Source organism: Neofelis nebulosa, chromosome 8, assembly GCF_028018385.1.
Source record: "Neofelis nebulosa isolate mNeoNeb1 chromosome 8, mNeoNeb1.pri, whole genome shotgun sequence".
Classification (NCBI taxonomy): domain Eukaryota; kingdom Metazoa; phylum Chordata; class Mammalia; order Carnivora; family Felidae; genus Neofelis; species Neofelis nebulosa.
Window position 1 is genome coordinate 39,715,177 of NC_080789.1, and position 22,950 is coordinate 39,738,126.

General features: G+C 38.0%; 1 protein-coding gene across 5 annotated transcripts in view; it reads right to left on the reverse strand.

The window, feature by feature from the left end:
- SYT1 (synaptotagmin 1) overlaps positions 1-22,950 on the reverse strand; it is a 558,476-nt gene that overhangs the window by 192,234 nt on the left and 343,292 nt on the right. For all 5 annotated transcript variants that reach the window (XM_058741937.1, XM_058741939.1, XM_058741938.1 and 2 more), the window contains one exon: positions 20,914-21,096. In XM_058741937.1, coding sequence (XP_058597920.1) covers positions 20,914-21,079 — 166 coding nt within the window. In that variant the 5' untranslated portion in view covers positions 21,080-21,096. The remainder of the gene's footprint in view (positions 1-20,913; positions 21,097-22,950) is intronic.

A 22,950-nucleotide genomic window follows, 5' to 3' on the forward strand; every position in this document is an offset into this window, starting at 1 on the left:
AATATGTCCCCCCAATCTCTAGAATCTATTCTCTATGAAGTCTTCTACATAATTTATATAAAACGTCATTTTTGGTGCAGTTGGATACTAGTTTGAGGTTTTCTGCTGAGTTGTTCCTCACAAAAGCTTGTCCTAATAATGGTAAGAATTAACAATGATTTCGAAAGATTATTTTCCATTTTTTCCCTTCTTTTTACCACAATTCTTTGCAGTTATATTTTTCTTCCCATAAACGTCACCTCTTGTGAAATTCTGCACAAAAATGTTCTGCTTAAAAAGTCAAAGCAAGGTTAAAAGTTTTTTATTTATATTTGAGTTTTCAAGCAAAGAGCAAGGTAATATTTTTTAAGCATGGCCTCTATACAAAGACATAGCAACTTGAGAGTCCTTGGTGAAAAAACTCATTGCTCATACTGCATTTTGCAGCCATAATAGCTGCCACTCCACGGAGACAATTTCCAGGAGTTGCATTTACTTGCTAAGACTGGTGCCTACTTCATCAGATTAGGTTTGGGAGCAACTTTTAAAATGCTCTTGCCATTTTTACCACATAAGAAACTAAAGAGGGAGATCAAGGTTCAGAAAAAACGCTGTTCAAAAGTAGAATTAGGTGCCCAGTTTTACTAGCTCAACAAGTACTAAACTGAAATGTGTTAAAACTTGGTGGGGGGGAGGTCAATGATAGGTTAATATAGTAGAGATCTCTTTAGTTTTATGACCAAATATTGATGTTTCCTGCAGAAGTGCATAGAAAAAGAAAGTCTCTATGAAGAGAGAGAAAACAATATATATGCAAAGCCCTGAAGGAAATGATGTGGAAGGCTCTGGAGGAGCAACAGAAAAAACCACTTTAGTAAACTGTGAAGATTATGAAGGTGCAGCCTGGGCAGAGCCAGTGGTAGTGATGAAAGTATTCACAAAGACATGTTAATTTTAGGCCTGGAAAGCAGAGCAGAGATCAGAGATAGTGATTGGTAGGAAATCCTTCACTACAGTACTTGAAAGTGCCCTGACAGTAATTTAAATGAAGTGATCAATTGTTCCAACACATTTCAAAATGTAGCATGAGTCTGTTTTGAAACCGGGTTAAATGGATGACTAATTATTTTACTTTATGTTAGAGTATATAGCATTATGCTTTTATGTAATAAAACATATTAGGTTTTTAAGCTTTATTTAGTGTAATTTTACTGCTCCCCTGCCCCCATTTTTTTCACCTCCCCTTTCTTCTTCCTTTTCCGTGCTAACTCAATTTGTAATGTTGGCATTCCCCTATCCTCTTGATGGCTCTGTTGACTTTGCTTTCCATTTCTGAGATAAGGATACTTAACACAGAGAGTAAACTTTTGAGAATTAACATTTCATTTAAAGTCACTCATTAAAAGCAGGGGCACCTGGGTGGCTCAGCCAGGTAAGCCTCTGACTTGACTTTGGCTCAGGTCATGATCTCAAGGTTGTGAGATTTGATCCCCTCAGCCAGTGCTTGGGATTCTCTCTCTCCCTCTCTGCCTACTCCTCCCCCACTCACTTGACTATGTGCTCTCTCTCTCTCTCTCTCTCTCTCTCTCTCTCTCTCTTTCTCTCTCTCTCTCTCTCAAAAAAATAATAATAAGGTCAATCATGTTGCTTTTAAGTAACAACTTATGCTACTCTGGTACCATTAGCTTGAGACCTCCTGCTTGCCAGTATTAAGGCTTTATGATCCTTGAGTTTGGAAACTGGGAAAAGAGATGAGATTTTCTGCAGTGCATCTCCCAACCTTAGCATCCTTGGTCCTCAGTAAGGTTCTCAAATTCATTCTTGCTGCACTGATTTTGTTTTGAAATATTTTTAGTAAAGACACCAGAAGCATCTAACAAGTATTCTCTTCTATAAGGACACTATCTCATTCATGAGGGCTCTACCCTCATGACCTAATCACCTCCCAAAGGTCCCACCTCCAAATCCCATCTCATTGGGATTAGGTTTTAGCATATGACTTGTGAGGGAACACTAACATTCAGTCTATAGCACCCTCATATACAAGTTAAAAATTAAATACAACACCCAGTCTTACTATGGATGTTTTGGGAGGAGAAAGCATCTTGCGGGAATTTAGAGTCTGGATGGATTTGTGACGTCCAGGCTTCCATCTGAATCCTCTGCTGCTACTTAATAGTTGATTGGCCTTGGTAACTAAATCTCCCTAACTGTCAATTCCTCATCTGTAAACTGGGAGTAGTATTAGCATCTACTTCATAGAGTTGTTGGAAGGAATAAGTCAGATCATGCACCGTGCCTGTAGATTCCTGGGAACGTATTCAGCAAGTGGTATCTGTTAAGACAATTAAACTACAGTGCGTAAAGTGCTTCCAATAAGCTCAGCACATGGGGGAGTCCCTCTGGGCAAAAGTGCATCTGGCCAACACCTTACTTCCTCACATGATTGAAAGTACACTTAAATAGCCTGAGGGAGGATGAAGTAGATGAAGTCTCTGGCTTCCTTCACCCCTTAGCACCTTTCTTCTTGTCAAGTGACACTCTCTCCTGGAAGAGAGGTGATTGGGAATGAACTTGGACAGAGATGGGAAGTGGTCTATCATTCATTCACAAAAACCCAGATGATTCTCATACAACTTGGCCACTGTATTAACTTCCTAGGGCTGCTGAAACAAATTACCATAGACTGGTTGGCTTAAAACAACATTTATTCTTTTCTCCCTAGAAGTCCCAAAATCAAGGTGTAGGCAGGGCCATGTTCTCCCTAAAGGCTATGGGAAAGAATCTGTTCTGTGTCTGTCTTTTAGCTTCTAGTGTTCAGGGTCGTCTTTGTTGTTTCTTGCCTTGTAGATACATCATTCCAATCTCTGCTTTCTTTGCCATGTAGCTTTCTCCCTATGTGTCTGTCTCAGTGTCTCTTAAGGCCATAAGTCATATATGTTGAGAGCTACCCTACTCCTTTAAATCATCTTAACTTAATTAGATCTGTAAAGATCTTATTTCCAAATAAAGTCACATTCCTGGGTACCTGGAATTAGGATTTTGAACATATCTTTTTCAGTAGTTCAACCCATAACACCTACTATGTACTTCTACATCTTAAAATATATTTCTAATTTCTTAATGTGAATACGTTATTTTTTCTTTCTACCAACACCACTTATTTTCTATGTAGTTATTTTTCCCTGGTTTTTAAAAACACAATTCTTGTTTTGAAAAACATACTCAAAAGTTGCCAGTGTGAAAAATTCCTCATTCAACAAATAATTTTTTTCTACAGTCTTTCCTCGTAGGATTTTCTTAGCATTCTTTCACAATCAGTGCTAGGAAGAAACCAAACTCCTTGTAGAAATGTGATGCATGTAATAGAGATGGCTGTGTAAACCTTCATTATTTGGCTGACATGGTTTAGGATTAAACTGGTTTCAAAACCAGTAAACAATGAGTTTCCACTCTTAGCAGTTCATGGCTAAAATAAAATTTTCATTACTAGGATTTTAAAAATAACTTCTATTTTTATAATAAGATTCTGAATATTTTTGAAAACTCCTTTTTCCCCAGAAAGATGTCCCTTTCAGAAAGGCTAAGAGGCTCCCCTCCTGTGTGTTTGAAACAGTTTTTGGAATGTAAGGTATGTTAAGAATCTAAACCTTAAGTCTTTTGGAAGGCTTTACTGATACAGGACAATTCCCACCCACCCCCTGTTCCCCACCTTTTTTTAAAGAATAAAGTAATCTCCTTCACATTTTTGTTCATATGCATATTTCTTATAAAGGAGAGTGTTAAATATGTAACACATAATTATTTTAAAACAAGAATATGTCAAACTTAGAATTTCTTTTCTTTTTTTTTTTAATTTTTTTTTTTTCAACGTTTATTATTTATTTTTGGGACAGAGAGAGACAGAGCATGAGCGGGGGAGGGGCAGAGAGAGAGGGAGACACAGAATCGGAAACAGGCTCCAGGCTCCGAGCCATCAGCCCAGAGCCCGATGCGGGGCTCGAACTCACAGACCGCAAGATCGTGACCTGGCTGAAGTCGGACGCTTAACCGACTGCGCCACCCAGGCGCCCCTCAAACTTAGAATTTCTAATAATCATATCGAGTATAGCTCATAGTAGCTCACAGTAGCTCATAGACTTCTAACTCCTACATGTGGGCTCATACTAAAAACAGAAACTCTACCTCTTAGTCAATTTCTTAAAGCAGAAGTTTAGAATTGGAACAGCATCTCCAACTCAGGATCCAATGGTGTTTTTATAGATACTCTGAAACCTGTTGAAATGAACTAATTGCCATTACCAAAACAGAACCTTTGAAGGATTTGCTAGACTGAGAGGTATGAATAGCAAACTGCTTTAGCTTTCACACTCTTTCACATTGCTCAGATCCCAAAGAATCTGCGCTGTAATATCTCACCACTATAACTGGCTGCTGTGAATGCTGCAAAAATATACTATATTAGTGGTTATAATGAAATACCACCAAAATGAAGAACAAAATGACAGTAAGAGTGATGGTTTCCAGGTCAAATCCACTTAGTTTTATTAAAAAAAATAAATGTACATAGTCCAGATTGCCATTAGGGAAAAGAAAATCTCTATTGCTTGTCATTAAGTAAAAATTCTTGTGCTCTTTGCCTTTCCAAATCTGTGGTAAGTAGAACACTAAGATGGTTCCCAAGATTTCTCCCTCCCTTCCCCTCACCACTGCTGGTATACACTCCCCTTTATAATCTTCTTTCCTTGAGTGTGGGTAGGTTACTTCATATGGCAAGAGTGTAGGGATATATTTAAGGTTCCAAATCAGTTAATTTTGAATCAAAAGGGAGATAATTCTGGGTGGGTCTGACTTGATCAGGTGAAAGCCCTTCAGAAGGGACATGAGTCCTTCCTTAGTTGGGAGAGAGATGTTCTTTGATGAAACAAACAGCCGTGTTGTAAATTGCCTTTGAAAAGGTCACCTCCAGGAAGTGAAAGTCTCAATCCTACAACAAGAAACTGACTTTCTCCCCCAAATCTGAAGGACTTTGGAAGACGGTTCTGAGTCCTCCTTCTACATTCCAATTGACATGTTGACTACAGTCTTATGAGACCCCGAGCCAGCTAAACTATGCCAGATTCCTGATCCGTGTAAATTGTGAGATTATTGTGTATTGGTCGACATTATTATGTTGTACTGTGTTGTTGTAACCTTTTATGCAGCACTAGAAAACTAACATATCTCTCCACAAGCCATTTTTGTATGTATTTATAATAGTAAAACATTGTCTCAAATTAATTCAATAAGTAATTATTTACTCTCTACTTTCTAGGAACAATATATATGACAATGTCCATCTCTGCCCCTGAAGAATTTAGACTAATCTGGAAGAATAAGGCAAATTGCTCGAACAAAATAATAAAACTGGCAAGTGCCGTAGGCATGAGACCTGTAGAAAGTCCAAGGGAGACTCTGATCAAGGAAGCAGGAAAAAATCATCCAAATATATTGGCGTATGGCCTCAGCAGTACTTTACAGTCAAAGCGCATTAGTCATTTGAGTGGATTATAGTTTCTAACATTCTAGCTGTTAGTAGACTATCACCAACTCCAGGCTCCCAAGTAACTTCTGTTGCAAAACACGTGAGGGACTAGTGAGTGATAGGCCTAGTGGTGTAGACATGTGGCGGTGTTAAGAAGCAGCCAGGAAAGAGTTAGCTCTGCCTATGATAACGACAGACAGTCTGTTTCCTTCTCTCTCATTCTATTCGCTGCCTCAACACTTATCCAATTTCTCATCATCCTGATAAGTGCATGGGCTAGAATTCTGTTTGTTCTCTCGGGAGTGAACCGATCACATGCACTGCTTTCACTTTCTCACTTTGCTTTCTCACTTCCTAGCTTGTCACCTCACACCCAGCAAGCTGATTTTGGATTCTAGCTCTCTAATGAAATGAGATTTTCCAAGGTCAGCAAAGAGATCTAAATGTGCTGGCCTTTTCTCAGGCATAATCTTCTGTGATCTGTCTATAGCATTTGCCATACCTGGATGCTTATAGCTCTAATTACTCTTTCTCATGGTCAAAAAAGGAAAAAAAGTCAGATCATACCCTATTCCTTAAATTTCATAAAGCCTTAGGTTTTATAGAGTAAGTAAGGTAGGACCAGTTTAGCAAAGCATGAGGTGTCCTCAAAAATGAGGTCACGTGCTTTTTCTTCCAATCACCTCATTCATTGTATCTAAGAATCCAATTACACCAACCAAACTGTCAACCATAAAACTCTGTGATGGTACTCACAACTCATATTGAACAACTCCTCTCATTATGGATTGGCCTTCTGTCACTTTCTTGGTTATGAAAATCCTCGTCTGGTTCAAGGCCTAGTGGAAGGGCCACCTCTTTCTTTTAACTCCTTCTCTGTTATTCCCATACCATTTCTCCCTCCTTCGTGCCTTGCTTACATGTACATGCTTCACTATGCCCTAGTAAAGGATTCTTTACACTCTCATAAAAAAACAACAGGGTTATGAGTAACAATTGGTCAAACCATTATATATTGATGAGGGCCTGTTCTCATTACTCAAATTATTGGCAGTGATGGTGATGATGAGATCTGCTCCTTGTCCTCCACTGGACTGAAAATATCATCAGGGCAGATTAAATGCCTGAGGCATTTTTCTCCCAGACTTCACAGGAGTATGTTTAATAAGTTTCTTTCGGATCAGATTGGCTACCGTTTCTCAGAAATTCTTCTTACTTCCCTTTTATGACACTCTGCACTTCCATTTGACCCACTACTCTATGGGCTCATCTGTTTGTTCATCAGTGTCTTCATTCATCCATGAGTTTTATATGTTAAGAATTTGTCATTCACTTTCTCTTTTTCCTCCTATTATACCTTCTTAATAATTACAGTTACCCACTTTCACAACCTAAATTTACATGTGCTCAACTCGCAGACCTCAATTTCCAATGCTGATCCCACTTTGGCATTTTTATTCCCTACAGGGCACGACCCTGCCACAGTACCCAGCTTCGCTAGAATTAGTCCTTATTTTCTTTTGCCTTGACACCCTCACATCCGCTTGCAGTGCCTGGCAACTGCATGTTCGCAGAGTCTGTCACATCCGTGCCTTTCCTTCCACAGCAGATGAGGCTTTCATTAACTGCAGTGCTCCTTCAATTACCTCTTTTCTGCCTGTGCCTCTTTCCAGGCCCTCCCCTTGCAATCTGTCCTACCCACACACTGCCGCCAGATTGATGTTTCTGAAACAAAACTGTAATTGTGTTACTTCCATGTTTAAATATCTTGAATGGTTCCTGGCTCCTCTTTAACTATTAAATAAAGTCTAAGCTCCTTAATTTGATATTGATGGCCCTCTCCAAATGAATTCCTAATTACTTTTGCAGTCTTTTTGATGACTCCCCTACACATCTCTGAGGTTTCAGCATGCTTACGTCTTTTATTGTTACTGTTTCTAGGCACATCTTATCTCTCCTCTTAGATTATGAAAATGAAAACTTACTCTACTTGGTACTCCTCTACCAGCCGTTCATCCATGCTGTACACATTTATCGACGCCTACTCTCTGTAGGGCATGTAGCGTGTGGTCTAGAGAAGGAAAGAAATGAGGCTATCTTTTAAGAACTTAAAGTCCAGCAAGGAAGAAAAGATATGAACATAATACTACTACATGGTGGAAGATAAGCATATTAAAGGAATAATATGGGTATTTAGTAAGAGCATTATAGAAAAGCTAACATGTTAATTGAGCCTTAATCCTATAGGATACGGAGGCTTGGATATGCAGAGATGGGAGTAGTGGTATTTCAAATGTAGGAATGCCATAGACTAAGGTATAAAGGCAGGAAATGTAGGCATTTATCCGTTGAACAGTGAATAGTTCAGTTGAGAGAAGTCGAAATAAGTTTGGAAAGGTAGTTGGGGCTATTCTACAGAGGGTCTTGGATAACAAATGAGGGAATTCAAAAGTTGGCTAAGGGAGAATTACTAAAGGTATCTGAGCAAGAGACTTGTGTGTTCAGAGTAGGGCTTCAGGAAGAATCATCTGGAAAATGTATGTACAGTGGTTTGGCTAACAGTGGAAAATTGTTGTGGGAAGACCTCTTAGGAGGCTCTAATGACTGTAATATGGATGAGGACCCAAATACAGCAGTAGCAGTGGGAATGTAAAGGAGAGAGGAGACTGAGAATGAGGTAGTAGGACTTGTTAACAAGTTGGACAATGGGGGGAAAAGTGGCGAGGGTTAAAGGTGATGCTAGGGGTTTAAGTTTCAGATTAGAGGAATATATATGTGTATGTAAATGTTTTGCTGAGGGAAAAGATGAGTTTAGTTTTGGATATACTTAACTTCAATTGCAAATGCCATATATAGATGTATGGTTTTTAAAGAGCCTTCAAAAATGGAATTCATTGTTGCTTTAATTAGCATTTCCCTAATGTCTAAAAATGTTGAACATCTTTATATGAATTTATCGGTCAGGTGTATCTTCTTACATTGCGTGTTAAGAGTTTTTGCTCATTTTTGTATTGGTTTGTAAGAGTTTTTTTTTTTCCAAATATATTTTGGAAGCTCCTTATTCATTAAATATATTTTATTTAATATTGTATTATTACTGTATTGTGGATATTCTCTCCCAGTTTGTGACTTGCCTTTTTACTAATGGTGACTTTCAAAAAGCAGAAGTCTTTATTCTTGAAGAAATTGGGTTTATCAACTTTTTCTTTTATAGTTAATGCTTGTGGTGTCCTTTTAAGAAAACTTTGCCCAGGTAGTGCAAGTGGGGCAATAATTGGCCAAACAGTACAAACTTCCAGGATGTGGAACAATTGGAGCTCTCATACATCACTGGTGAGATGTAAATAATACAACCACTTTAGAAAAAGTTTGACAATTTTTAGAATCTAATGTAAATACTATACTACTCAGTAATTCCACACTTAGGTACTCCCCAAGAGAAAAGGAAACATAAACAGATATCCCTGCTTATAGGACTTGCATGAGAGTATTCATAGCAGATTTATTCTTAAGAGCCCCACACTGGAAATGGCCTAAATGTCCATTAGCATGTAAATAAATTGTGGGTATCCTTACAATGGAATCCTACTGGAACAATGGAAAAGAATGGCTGATATATACAAGAATGTTGATGAATCTCAAAAATATTATGCTCAGTGAAAGAAACCAGAACCAGACACAAAGGACTATGCAGTATATGGTTCTGTTTTTAGGAAATGCTAGAATGGTCAAAACTAATTTATAGTGGTAGGAGATCAGTCACTATTTAGAACCAGGGCAGAAATTGCTGGAAAGGGAGTAGAGAAATTTTTTTGAGTGAGGATTACATTGCATATATTGTCAAAGTGTGCAGAACCGTACATCTACGATGGGTTCATCTTATTGTGTGTAAACCATTCCTTAATAAAATTAATTAAATTCCTTAAAGTTATTAGAGGGGGAGATTAGTAGAAGCATCAAAGGTAGAGGTTGAGTTCTGAGTATGAGTTACATAAAGACAGGATTGGAAGTTCTGAAATTATGAAGAAATCATAGTGGTAGAAGAATGCCAGAGGCAGATCCTTGGGAAGTACATACTTGTAAGTGCTTGGAGGAGGCAAAGAGAAAGAGAACACTCAGAAAGAAAGGAAGATAATTAGAATGTGAAGTATCAGAAACGAAGGGAGAAGAGAGTATCAGTAAGGGTATTGGGTGCCTTTTATGTATAGGTCCAACTGTCTCTTGCTGGGTGAAAGGCCAAACCATGTAATCCAGCTAGGAGCAAAAGCTGCATCAAACCTCAGTGGAAGATAAAAGCAGAAGAACTGACTTTGGAGAATGGTCTACATGTTTGCTTGCAATGGAAGCACTGGGAAAAATCATGTTCAACTTTTAGAAACATTATTAAGCTTAAACTCTGTGGAAGTGCCTGGGTTTTCACATCAGTGGCATTGGTGTTAGAGCTGAAGACTAGTTAGTGCAAAATAGCAAAACCAGATCTCTGCTGGAAGGCAGCCGGGTAAACTGCATTAGAGCCATAGTAGCAAATATGGAGAAGAAAGGTAGGTGTTTGCCAGCAGCTGTAAAAAGGTGAGGTGACATGGAACAGTGCCAGTTGGTGTGGACAGAAAATGGCTGGGAGGCCTTTGTAAAGCACCACTTCAAATGATATCTACAGTTGTGGCATTACTGGTACCAAGAGTAGCTGAAAAACTAAACTGCAATGTTTTGTGTAGCTGATCGGGTGAAACAGAGACACTCACCCAAAAAAGCCTTACAGAAGTAACCATTACTGGGAACGCTGCGGTTAACACAACACGCTCAGTTGTCTTTGAACTCTCAATGAAAGCACAAGAAACTGGGCTGTGTTGTATAACAATGGTCAGAAGAAATGAGTTCATCTTGTTTCTTAGGCATTCCAATACAGCATATTACTTTTTAAAACTAAACGATGAAAGTAAGTCCCAGATCTCCACTGGAATGAAAATGCCTATGGGGAGAACCATTTACCCTGTGGACTGGTTTGGTGGCTGCTTCTATCTTAGTGGTGAATGAGCCTGGGCTGCCACCAGGCCAAAGAATAAAACAGGGAATGGTTTTACTCAGCACAGGCCAAAGAGATAGAAAACAGAACAGGAAATGACAAAGTTACAGAAAGTTTCAGGAAAGAGAAAAATAAGGAGACGATGAAGGAGAAAAGATGGTTGTATGATGCTGTGTGGTTGAAGGCAAAGCAAAATGGCTCTGTAGGTAAGCCCGTCTTTAGTCCTGGGTAATGTTAAATTTCACCTCTGAGTATTACTATTACTCCTTTCCAGTAGGACACCTCCCTCCCTCCCTCCCTCCCTCCCTTCTTTCCTTCCTTCCTTCCTTCCTTCCTTCCTTCCTTCCTTCCTTCCTTCCTTCCTTCCTTCCTTCCTTCCTTCTCCTCTTCCTTTCTCTGTTTCTCTCCCTCCCTCCCTCCCTCTGTTCCTCCCTCCCTCCCTTCCTCCCTCCCTCCCATCGTTCCTCCCTCCCTTCATGGAGGTATAATTGACATATAACATTAGTTGCAGGTGTACAAAATAATGACTTGGTATTTGTATTGGAAAATGATGACTACAGTGCAATCTGGTTAACATCCATCCCCACACATGTTACACATTTTTTCCTTGTGATGAAAACTTTTAAGATCTACTTTCTTAGCAACTTTCAAATATACAACACGGTATTGACTGGAGTCACTGTGCTGAATGTCACATCCCTGAGACTGACTTATCCTGTAACTGCAAGTTGGTACTTTTTGGCCCGCTTCCTCCAATTTACCCATCCCCACCAACTCCTTGCCACTGGCAGCCACCAATCTGCTTTCTGGATCTATGAGTGGAAGCCTGTTTCTTGATAGTATGATTATCTAGGATCTTTTGAGCTAGAGGAGAATAATCCTACCTACTGTGAACCAAGTTTCGTGCTGAGGTTGGAGACAGAAAGATGAAAGGACAGTGTTCTGGTCTCAGGTAGACTGGTTGGTGTTAAGAGAGAAAACACAGATAAGTAAAATACAAAGTGAGAATTCTAAACGCGTATAAAATGAAGACTTATTACAAAAGGCGAATTGCTCACTCATAGATTAGGAGGCGACAGGAAGACCTTTAAAATGGAGTGGAGTTCTGAAGGATAACTGGAAGCAGTCCAGGCAGATAAGCAAGACATTTTAGGAGAGAATTTGTACCAAGACCTGGAAGCTTGGAACACTCTGGATAATAAATTCAGTAACTCTAAGGATTTCTGTGCAGCTGAAGGAAAATGTGTGTGGGTGAAGGGTGGGCCGTGAACTGGGAATGTGTGTACAAGCCATATCAGATCGTCTCATAAAAAGTCATGGATGTCTTGCTAAAGTATTTTAATTTAGAGGTCCTCTGGCAGAATTAGGAATCCATAATGCCACCAAGGCCTAGAAACAAGGCCTTGAAATTATGTGCTTTGATTGAGATCCTTAGCCTGTCATATACAGCCTCATACATAGTAGGTGCTATATAAATATATATTGGAAGTTTGAATTTTGAATATTATTTATATATGTAATACTTTATATATTAATACCACTATGCTCGTACCTTCCCAGAGGTTATTATTATTATTCTTATTTTACAAAGAGATTAAATGATGTGCCCAAGGTCAGACACTAGTAATGACAGGACCATGATTTCATACCCAGACAGACCAACTCTAGAACTCACACCTTGGCCTTTAGTCATAGCAAACAATGCTGTCCCTACTCGGGTTAGTAACTAATACTGGGCCAGAATCTGAGTGATTTATATAGCATTCTGGACAAAGTGTTAACATTCAGGGCTGCTAAGTTGTACTGAAGAATTTAGGGAGTAATATTTACATGATTATAACAATAATGTTTCTAATTCACTGTAATGGTTTCCTGATTTTTATAGAACTCGATCTTATCCTTATGAAAAGGAAATTATTACCATAAAATTTACTTTCAGGGCATTGAGCAATACAAGTCAGTCAGTTGAGGTTCACTACACTGAGATCCTGGATCTTTTCTAAGTTTCCATGGACAGGCACACGCTACTTTGGGTAAACGGCATATTTACCAAGGCAAATATGTTTCTGTTATTTGTAGTTTACCATTGCCCCCCTTCTTTTGTTTTTAACTCATATGTGTGCAAACAGCTAGAAAGAGAAAAGAAAAAGGGAGAGAGTTTAAATGGATTGAAATTCTACCAGGACAGCAGTTTCATTCAAAGTGTTTGGTGAGGAAACCTGTAAATGGGCCACTGTCTTTTAAATTGTTTATACTTCTCTAAGTTCACCTAAAAGGCAGACTGGGGCTGCATGTGAGATCAGAAGATACCACATTTAAATCATTCAGTATAGTATTTTCATACATGAGAATCAGAACAAAAAAATAAAGTCAAGTGCTAAAGATCTATACGTAATAGTACATCATAGTTCTCCCCTCTGGTTTCTGCTTTTAAATTCTTTGTCCGATTGAATAGAAACTGGCACAAATCTGTCAGCCCCACAACAAAAGATCTACATCATCGTTAAGAGTGAGGAGAAAGCCAGGGTCTCTCAGATTCTCTCTTTCTGTTGCTTTCTTTATACATTTCCATTTGGATTCAGGCTTCCTCTTGTGAAAGTGTTCCTCTGTTTTGACACGCACCTGGTATAAGTTGAGGAGTGGACGTTTAAAGCTATTTAAAAATATATTTGTATATTTGTAAAGTATTTCAGCAAGGCAGTTTCTGAGTTACTTTTATTGTATGTCCAAAATATCCACTCCCCTTGTCCTCAGGTGTATGTACTTAATGTCTTTGAAATGCTAATAGAATATAGCTAAATAAGGTTTAGAAACTTAGCTGAGATCTTAATACGCCTGGTGGCTTTATGTGTTCACTGTCGCTTTGTATTACCTATGCTTTGGAAGTTTGTAAAATCCCTCAACACTAGTTCATTTGAAAGGCATGAATTTCTTGGGGGAATTTTCTGCATAATCGGCACCCGAGAGGGAAACGAAATTCAAGGACACATTTAAACAACTTTCCTGAAATATCAGTAGCATATGCTTTGTTATGTTTCCACATTGAACACAGGCTGTTGAAGGAATCCTACTGCAGACTTTAAAGTCAGTATTATACACAATGTCCCAGTTTATAACAAATATTTTCTAATGTTCCTTTACTCACCAAGAATAAATAATAATACAAATTGTTTACATATATAATTTTTACAAATCAAGAAAATAAGGAAAGTAAAAACGAAAAAATGAAAGTTTATAATGGAATTTATTTCACTATGAAGATCTTCAGGTATAACTATACTGGAAGATGCAATGAAATAATCACATGCTTGCAGCTGCTAAAAGGGATTTTGGATTTAGAGAAGTAAGAGAGGAGATTTTGAAAAATCGGGAGAAAATAAAAGATCAGAAGCTGGGTGAATGTTACACTAAAAGCTAGAATATTCTGTTTATATTAAAATCCTGCAAAACCACATTGTGCTATGTTTATATGTCAAGTTGTTCTCGGCTTAGATAATTATAAACAGGGTTTCCTTCTATACGTGTGTCCTATGGAGATTTTGAAAATTGTGCAGAATGTGGGAATAGTTTTCATTGTGTGAAACTGTCTCACATTGCAAGATTTGTACGCTCGTAGGCCCATGGCCTTTAAATGCCAGTTGCTTTCCTGTATGCCCATTTTTTAGCACTCTAAATGTGGCCCGATGAATATTCAGAATATTCTGCAGGAGGCCATGCCAACTCTACTGAGAACCAAACTGACTCAGTGCTATCGGATTAAGTTTTTAGCAATGGGAGCTTTTAAATATTTTTCTCTCTCTGTCTGTATTCACACACACAGATATTTCCTACATTTTGAACCAGAATTAAACTTAAAAAGATGATGAAATAAACTAAAATTTAATGAAAAACCTTTGAATATAAGCACAGATTACTACATCGTGCTGTGATGAATTGTAACCCTTATACCTCAGTGTTCTTGCCCCAATTGATTCCTTCAGCCATTGCATTGTTGAAGCCCCTCAGTATTAACGAAGGACTTGCTTTGCCCTGCAAATAACACTCATCGTTATTGTAAGGTTTTTTACTTAGAGATATTTCAATTTACTAGAAGTTAACAATGAATAATAACATTTAACCTTTTAGCTAGTGCTTTTCTGAAGTGTGAGGAAGAATTGAGTCAACAGATGAGAACTGAAGCTGAGTCATCTACAGAGTTCATCGGTACAACGAAACAAAATCTAATGATTAGTACTTGGGTAGTCATGAGTTATCAACATGACAGTCTGAGTAAGTGGGGCCAGTAAAAGAATTGCAGAAGCATAAGGTGAATGAGTACCTGCTTCAAATCCAGATAATGTAATGAGAAACTCTTAATTAGTATTAAATTTGTGTTCCAAGTATTCAGTCTTTTGAAACCTAGCAAAACATTAAAACCTATCAAAAGACAAATATCAAGCAATATATCTGCACAGACACAAAAGACCCTAATAGTTTCACGTCTTAGTTGTGATGAGGAATGATGGGGATGGTTTGCAGTCGGTGATGTTCTGTTAGGGCATAGTCATAAATTGCAAGATTTTTCCTGACATAGTTCTGTACCGACCATCTGTACCATGTGTAACTTCCTTAGACAAACCACTTACCTTACTAAGCCTGAGCTTTCTCATGTGTAAAATGAGGATAGTTTTTCTCACCTAGTAGAGTTTTCACAAGGCAGAATGCAGGTTGATTTTACAGAATGCACAGCACATATTTCCACATTAAGTCCTCACTAAAGACTGACAATCATTACAGTAATTGTGTTATTCACATGCCATGGATTCCTGTATGTTCCTAAGGGTTTTCTCTTCATTTAGTCTTGAAATTCTTCTTGCATCAGCATTACGTTCACGACATTAACATAAAGCAGTTACGTGATCTACGACAATGATATTATGTTCATCCTGCAGTCGCTTGAGGGAAAACAAAGTTACTGGACTACATTTTTCATCGCTGATTTGTTTGTGCCATACTTAAACACCTACATCACTACTGGTTGTCGGGTGTCATTGGCTGTTGCTATGAGGGATAACATTGCTTTACCTGCTCCTTTTCCAGGCCACTGCTTTCAAAGGTGTTTCGTACATCTAGGTGTCTTTGTTGCTGCCGATGTGAGGGTGAGCGAGGAAGACACTTTTAACTCACCACAGCAGCTTGATTTGCTTAATTCATGTTATAAATATAGGCTTTTATAATATTTCATTTGCTTAAGATGGTTCGAAAACTATTATTTCCTAGATCAGCCTCTCCAAGCATGACACAAAGACCATTGGGCATAATGTTTGATATAGTAAGATTTGTAATATGATAATATCTATACAATTTTTGGCGTGGTGTCAGATATTTTCAAGGTATCGGGAATACAAACCTGTGTGAGAAATGGTTCCTATCTCTGAGCAATTTACATTTCAGTGAGAAGGACAGGCCCCAAACAAAACCAAATAACCAAGATAAAGATTTTCATGAAGTGCTTTGGAAGGTTGGAGGAAGACTCACATAATTCTGCCTTAGGAAATGAGGAAATTTCTCATCCAAGTGATAACATCTGAACTGGTTCTTGGATGATAAAAGAATGTGTCAGTGTTAATGGGGAAAGGGAGTCCAGGAAGAGAGAAAAACATGAGAGAAGACACTGGACCATGAGAGTGCTGGCAGGTTTTGAGAGGTTTTTCATGAACAGCATGAACAGGACTTAAATGAATTGCAGGTATAGGATTGGAGCTGAAATAGATTAAGGGAGACAAGGGTAATAGTGAGATCTCTTATTTGAAAGACTAGGTGAGTGAGATCACCCAGGGAGAGCATGTTGAAAAAACAAAATAAACAAACAAAAAAAACCCAGAACTGGGTTAACATTGTAATCCTCAATCCTGTACCACTTTAGGGAAGGGAAGACCATGAAAAAGGAGGACCAGTCAATGAAAGAATGGAAAGGGTGGGTGGAGAAGGAAGACGTGAAAATGAGGGTAGGGTCCTGGAAATCAAGAATTACAGATGATGATGGCTGATAGTGCTAGTGATACAAAAATATCTGACTGAACGAAGGTTGATCATAACCTTCATAATCGTGCATCAAGATGTACCTGGTGACTCAAGTGAAAACAATTTTAACGTCACTTGCAGGATGGAAATCAGCATGGAAGGAGGTGAGTCACTGATGGGATGTGAAGAAATAGATGTCGGGATCAAGGTTAGGCTTTTCAATAAATTTTGGTGTAGATACGAAAGAAGAAGACAGCATGGTAACTTGACAGAGAGGTAAGGTAAGGAGAAGAAAATTTTAGTGCATGAAAGAAGAAAAATGAACATTCCTTGAGCACTTACTGTGTGCCAAATTTTGCTAGGCTCTTTCAGATATGTGAACCTTGAGCATATGTATAGGCTAAAAGGAATGAAAGAGTGAGTGAAATTACAGGGGTTAAAAAAGAAAAAGGGAAAGTTGGAGGTGATAATGGGCAGAGGAAACACCATGAGAGAATTCATCTTCCTAGGTCAGGCATCGCTGGAGTGGGTTTAGAGAATGCAAGGTGCACATGTTTGGCTGCAAAGTTTTTGGAATTTTCATAATTTGGGTTTCTACCTGACATGAACTGTGGGCTTTTCTAACATGGAAATAGATTTGTTAAAATGACAGCTTGGGTTTAATATTAGCTAACATTTACAGAATGTTTACGCCGTGCCACACACTCTGCTAAGCGCTCTGTATGCATTGCTCCCTTTACCCAACAAACCTGTGGTGGAGATAGTGTTTTCATCCCCATTTTACACAGGAAGAAACTGATTCCCAGAAAGATGAACATTCCAGGTCACAGCACGCGTATGTGGTGGAGCTTAGATTTGAACCCATGCAGTCTGAGTCCAGAGCTTGTGTTTTCCATCCCTCCATTCAACGTTTTATCCAGTAGTGTTTCTGCATAAATTACACAATTACCCTTCGTCCACTCTTACTCTGCACTAAGGGACAGGTTGTGGATATTTGGTTTTCTGCTGTGCTCAAGGAAGGGTGCACTCTACTTCAAGAAGCTCATGAATATCAAAACCTTAATCACAGCTATTTGGATGACACAGAGTTCATGCTTTACAAACCAACCATGACCCCAGTCATATTACAATCAAAGTTGCAAAATAAAGAAACATTCTGAAAAACCTTGTCTGCTTCATTTAGATAACAGTGTGCAGAATGAATTGAAAGATAAAAATGCTCAGCATGTACCATTTCCTTTTCCTTTTTTTTTTTTTTTTAAATTTTAAGCCCCATGGTGTTATGGATGATATCATCAGGCAATTTGGTTTGAATATGTTCCATGCTGGACTGTGCAGATTACCCAACTAATGACATGCAAACTCCTTGCCATTGTGACACCTCTCTTCTCACAAGTGGGAATTTCAAGTGACAGACTAAAGCTGTTTGCTATCAATTTTGCAAAAAACACATCTGCCAGATAGCCAAGATTTAGTTCAGAGACTGAAATCAATTAATATTCTAATTTGTTACCTGTCATTAGTGTCACACTAGATTATGCCAAGTCAAAAGTGATAACCTTTACATAACATATGCTCCTAAAGGAATTTGATTTTCAGGATATGTTTTATTTTTGCTTAGTGTTGCTCCCTGTGTATACATCCCATTAGAAATTTTTTACACAGGCAGTAAAAACTGTGGTAGATTAAAATAAAGGTGTAAAATATGCAGTTATAAATTTTTGATAAAACTACATGGCTGTACTTATATAAGTTTTTCTAACTCTAATTTACCGTAATATTTTAAGATTTAGGTAGTTGACTTGTTCCTTTCTATTAAATCAAGTATAGATCTAGCAGCATGATATTTTCATAGGAGTTACCCAGATCCTTTGAAGTTCTATTAGATTGCTGATCAAAAGTAAACCTCCATGGAGGAACAATGGATCACCTGGGTCTCCTGCCCAGTGTCTAAGAAAGGGACATGGGAGTGGGTCAATAGCTCGGGAAGAAATGAGGTTAGTCAAGGGAAAGAAAGGAAAGAAGGGAGCATTTCATAACTTTTTTCCAGCTGCCTGTTTTCTTATTGCTAAATGGGAGGGAAATACAAAGTACAGAATGGTTGGCTCTAAGTAGGAAAGACTAAAAGATGGAAGTGTCGCTATAAAGATGAAAACAACTTGCTTTTTTCAGTGTGAATGACACAGTCAAGCACTGGAATGATTCCTAGCATTAAAAATTAAAAATATTTAAGATGATTTGATTTTTCAGCATCTTAAGACCTCAAAGTCGACTAGGGTGGTTCAGGACATAAGTTAAACTGACATTCATTCATTTATTCATTCAACAAGTAGATACGGAGTGCCTCCTGTGTATCAGGCACCACCTGCGCTCGAACCCCACAAAGAACAGACCCAATTCCTTGCTGTCATAGAGCTTATGCTATTTTGGAGGGAGCCAGAGCAATTTAAAAACAAATAATAAATAGCACCATCTGCAAAGCTGTGCTATGATGAGAAAGCAAGGGTGAGGACAGGAATTGCTGGCAAAGATGAGGTGGGATGAATGGGTTATCATTTTAAGTAGAATGGTTGAGAAAGTCCTTCACTAGGAGGATGACATTTAGGCAAAGCCTAAAGGAGAGGAGAGAATGAGTTTTTTGGCTACATGGGGAATATTCAATCCCATAGTTAATAACATTGCCATACCACTCATATTGTTTACTCTTCTGAAGAAGGAGATGGTGGTGTTCAAGACCGGGCAGAGTATGCATTTTATTTGATGTTATTCATTTCTTTCTCTGCTAACTCATCTCTCTTAAAGCAATCATTTTGGTAAAATATTCAAGTGAGAGTTTGCCCCCATGATACATGCATTTTGGTTTGTGTCTTGTAGTTACGACCTTGAAGTTGTATCAGGATCAGCCATCAGCTTTGTAGCAGAGCAGGAAAGAGAACTTGTGGTTCTCATCCTAGGGCTTCATCTATTGGGCCATCTCCACCTCCACTAGGTTATGGATCTTCCTGTTGAGAATGGTAATTACTGGCAACTATGCCGAGAGCGTCTCTCGGATGAACTTGAATTTGTTAACAGTAGACAGATCAATAAATTATTAGTCACTGATGGATAAGAAGTTGATTCCTTGTAGTTTTTTTTTTTTCACTTGGTTTCTCATTGTCCTTATAGAATAATTTTCTTAGGGATTGATAAATCTCTCACCTGAATTATTGCAACATCCTGTTTATCTTCTGTCCTTGTCTTTCTAGAGCCCATTTCCAACACAGTAGCTAGAATGATCTTTAAAAAACTTGAGTCAGATCCTGGGACACTTCTACTCAAAACCCTCCAGAGGCATTTTGTTTCACTCATAGGAGATCCAAGTTACATAGAATAATCGACAAGGCTCACATGATACGGCCTGTGCTACAATCTGAATTCCCCTTCTGCCCACCTCCACCTTATTCACTCTACGTAAGGCTCACTGGGCTCCTTGCTGTTTCAGGCAGATTTTTGCCTAAGGGCCTTTGTCCAGAATTCCTACATTTTATAACTCCCCGCCCCCCCCCCCCCCCCGCCACTTCTTCCAGGGTTCCTTGCAAAAGAAACCAGCCCTGCTCATCCTAAAAAATAATGTTTTACCGTCTATGCCCTTCCATATCCCACCTACTCTTCTTTAGTTTCTCTCATTTATGACCACGTGACTTTCTATATATATTTGCATCTAGATGGATTTATTCTTTTCCTCACTAGAATAAGCTTTGTGGGAAAATCTGTTTTCCCAGCATCTGAAAAAAATGTCTAGTTCATGATAAATGTTCACATCTGAAGGAAAAAAAAAACCTGTTTCAGATTTAAACACCACTGGTTTTGAACTTAGTGCTGCACTCATACAAATAAGCTTAACTACAGGTTATTGTTTTTTGTTTAGCTTTTCCTGATGAGAATAAAGAAAAATTTAAAAACCATGCAGAAGATTTTGATATATTAGTAAATTAAAGGAAATCAAGTTTGCAATATTGGAAAGTCCATTTTAGCCATTGTTTGGGAATAATCTTTATAATGGAATAATTTCATAAATACAAGTTAAAAATATATACAGTAAACTCATTAACGTTAGTATTCTAGAGAAAAATAGACATTTAAAAAAGACCCCACCTGCATGAAACACAAGGTAGAAATGTTTTATAAACTGGGCTTTCATGTATAAAGTATATTTAAAGACTTAAAAGTATTCCATTTCTAATACTCCATTTTATTATTGGAATGCTACCATGCCAACAATTAACAAAAATCAAATGTAAGTTAAGAGGAGTTCTGTCCTCCAGCACCCCACCCCCCACACCCCGTGCATAAGATCATTTTTTAAGCATTTATTTTTACTCTACCAACCATATATAGTACTTACGTGGAATTTTATGCAACTCATTCATAAACTTCTCCTTCAGCTTCGAAAAGGCATCTTCCTTTCCTTCCCCAGGACTGGCTGGCTCTGTGGCATTATGTGGTAGGACAGTCGCAACAGTGGTGACTGGCGGGGCTGCCAGGGCCTCATGGTGACTCTCGCTCACCATTTTAGGTTCAGATGAATCTAAGAGGGGAGGGAAGCAAAATAAATAAATAAATAAAACAAAGAACAATTCAAAATGGCTTAACTGATCCCACATCAAAGGTGTACCAGAGATGAAACACATTAGAGAGTGCACCTGCTCCCTGGGTAAATAGTCTATCATTAGCATATTACTTCATGTTGGTTCATAAAGTATTTATGGAACCACGGTGGAGAGTCTTTCCTAGAAGGTAAGACCAGACATACTTACTGAAAACACTGTCCCAACAATACTATGTGAGCCGTCAAATCTACTAGTTGTTTATACTGCCAGTTATTTATTGTGCAGATTTAACTTCTAACCTGTACATTACAGAACTGTGTATGAAACAGTTGCTGACAACATATATGCTCTATACTCTGAACATTTTGTATTTTCTAAAAGGAAAGAAAGATTAAATATTTATATTCAAAATGTTGATAAATGGTAGCATGCATTCAAAATATTAGTTACTTTTAAAATGGTTATAGAGAATACTAGTATAACATGGACACTGTAAGATATCAGGAGTGTCCTAGAGAAGTTTTTGAATTTCATTTATTGATGGTACATTTTCCTCCCAGTCATTTATTTTTGACATTTACTGTAGACAATACTATGATCAATAATTCAGTTGTCTTGCTGGGTAAATGTTTGAAGCCACTGTAAATGTGGCATGATTGACTGTATGTATCAAGGAAATGATGATGAAACATGTCTGTCAAACCATTTCTGTTGATTCATCTTGATTAGATTATTGAGTTATTCTATTAAGTTAATGTATTCAATTACTTTAAATGTTTATCTCCAAAATATTAAAAAAAAACAATTAGTCCCTAAGGTAGCCAGTGAAAACCTCTTAGCCTTGAATACAGAAGACCTCAGTTCTGGTTCTATTTCTTGGCTGAATGCATTCTGATAGGACATTTGACCTCTTAATTTATCTGCCTTCTGAAATGTAAAGAAACTGAAACCTGTCTTACCTGGATTTTTTTTAGTACATGTGCAGTGCAGAAGGCGTTCTAAAGAGGCAGGATTGAAGCCCTGTTCTCCAACCTAAACATATTCTGGGCTTTAATAATGAATTTTACTGTATGACTTAAGATTTCAGGCAGTGCTGGTAAGAAAGGGAACAGGATTTGGGGCAGAAATAGATAAATACAAACATGTCTGGGCAAAGTAACTTCATAGTCTCAGCAGGAAAGTTGATGGACCTATAAGTCCCTTTTGCAAAGAAATGGAAATAACCAGAAAAGAGATAAAGGATTTTTATAGATTTAGAATCTTTTGTGAATTAATTATGCATGCTTAGGTATTTAGTGGAAATAAACAGTAAGTAGAATAATCTCTGATGTATGGATGTATTATTATAATCTTAAAATCCAGAGATTTTTGGATTTCATGGAAGGAGGGGATGGCTGAGGCTAATAAATACACACGGGTAATCAGTTTTCATTTTACAATGTTATTTTTTTTTTAAAGCTTTTAATTTTCCACTAGTAGCTACTAATATAACGTGAAAGGGTAGAGTTAGACAGATAGGGGCTTAGATCTTCTCCGTTCTTTAGTTTCTTCATTTGTAAAGTGAGAATAATCCTACCAAAGACAGAAGGTTTTTGAGTATGCAGTGAGGTAATCTATTCAATGAGTTTAGGACTGTATCAATAGATGAGTCAATCGGTCCTTCTGTCCCCCCCCCCCCCCCCCCCGCTCTTACCCTCCCTAGTAATACTTGGCAATCCAGAATTTTCCAGATGGTGGAAAACTGTAGTTTTTTCTCCAACTCAAAGTCACTTTCTAGAAGGTTTTCTTGATTTTCTGATTGTGTTTAGCTTAGGATGTGTCTCCCTGCTAAA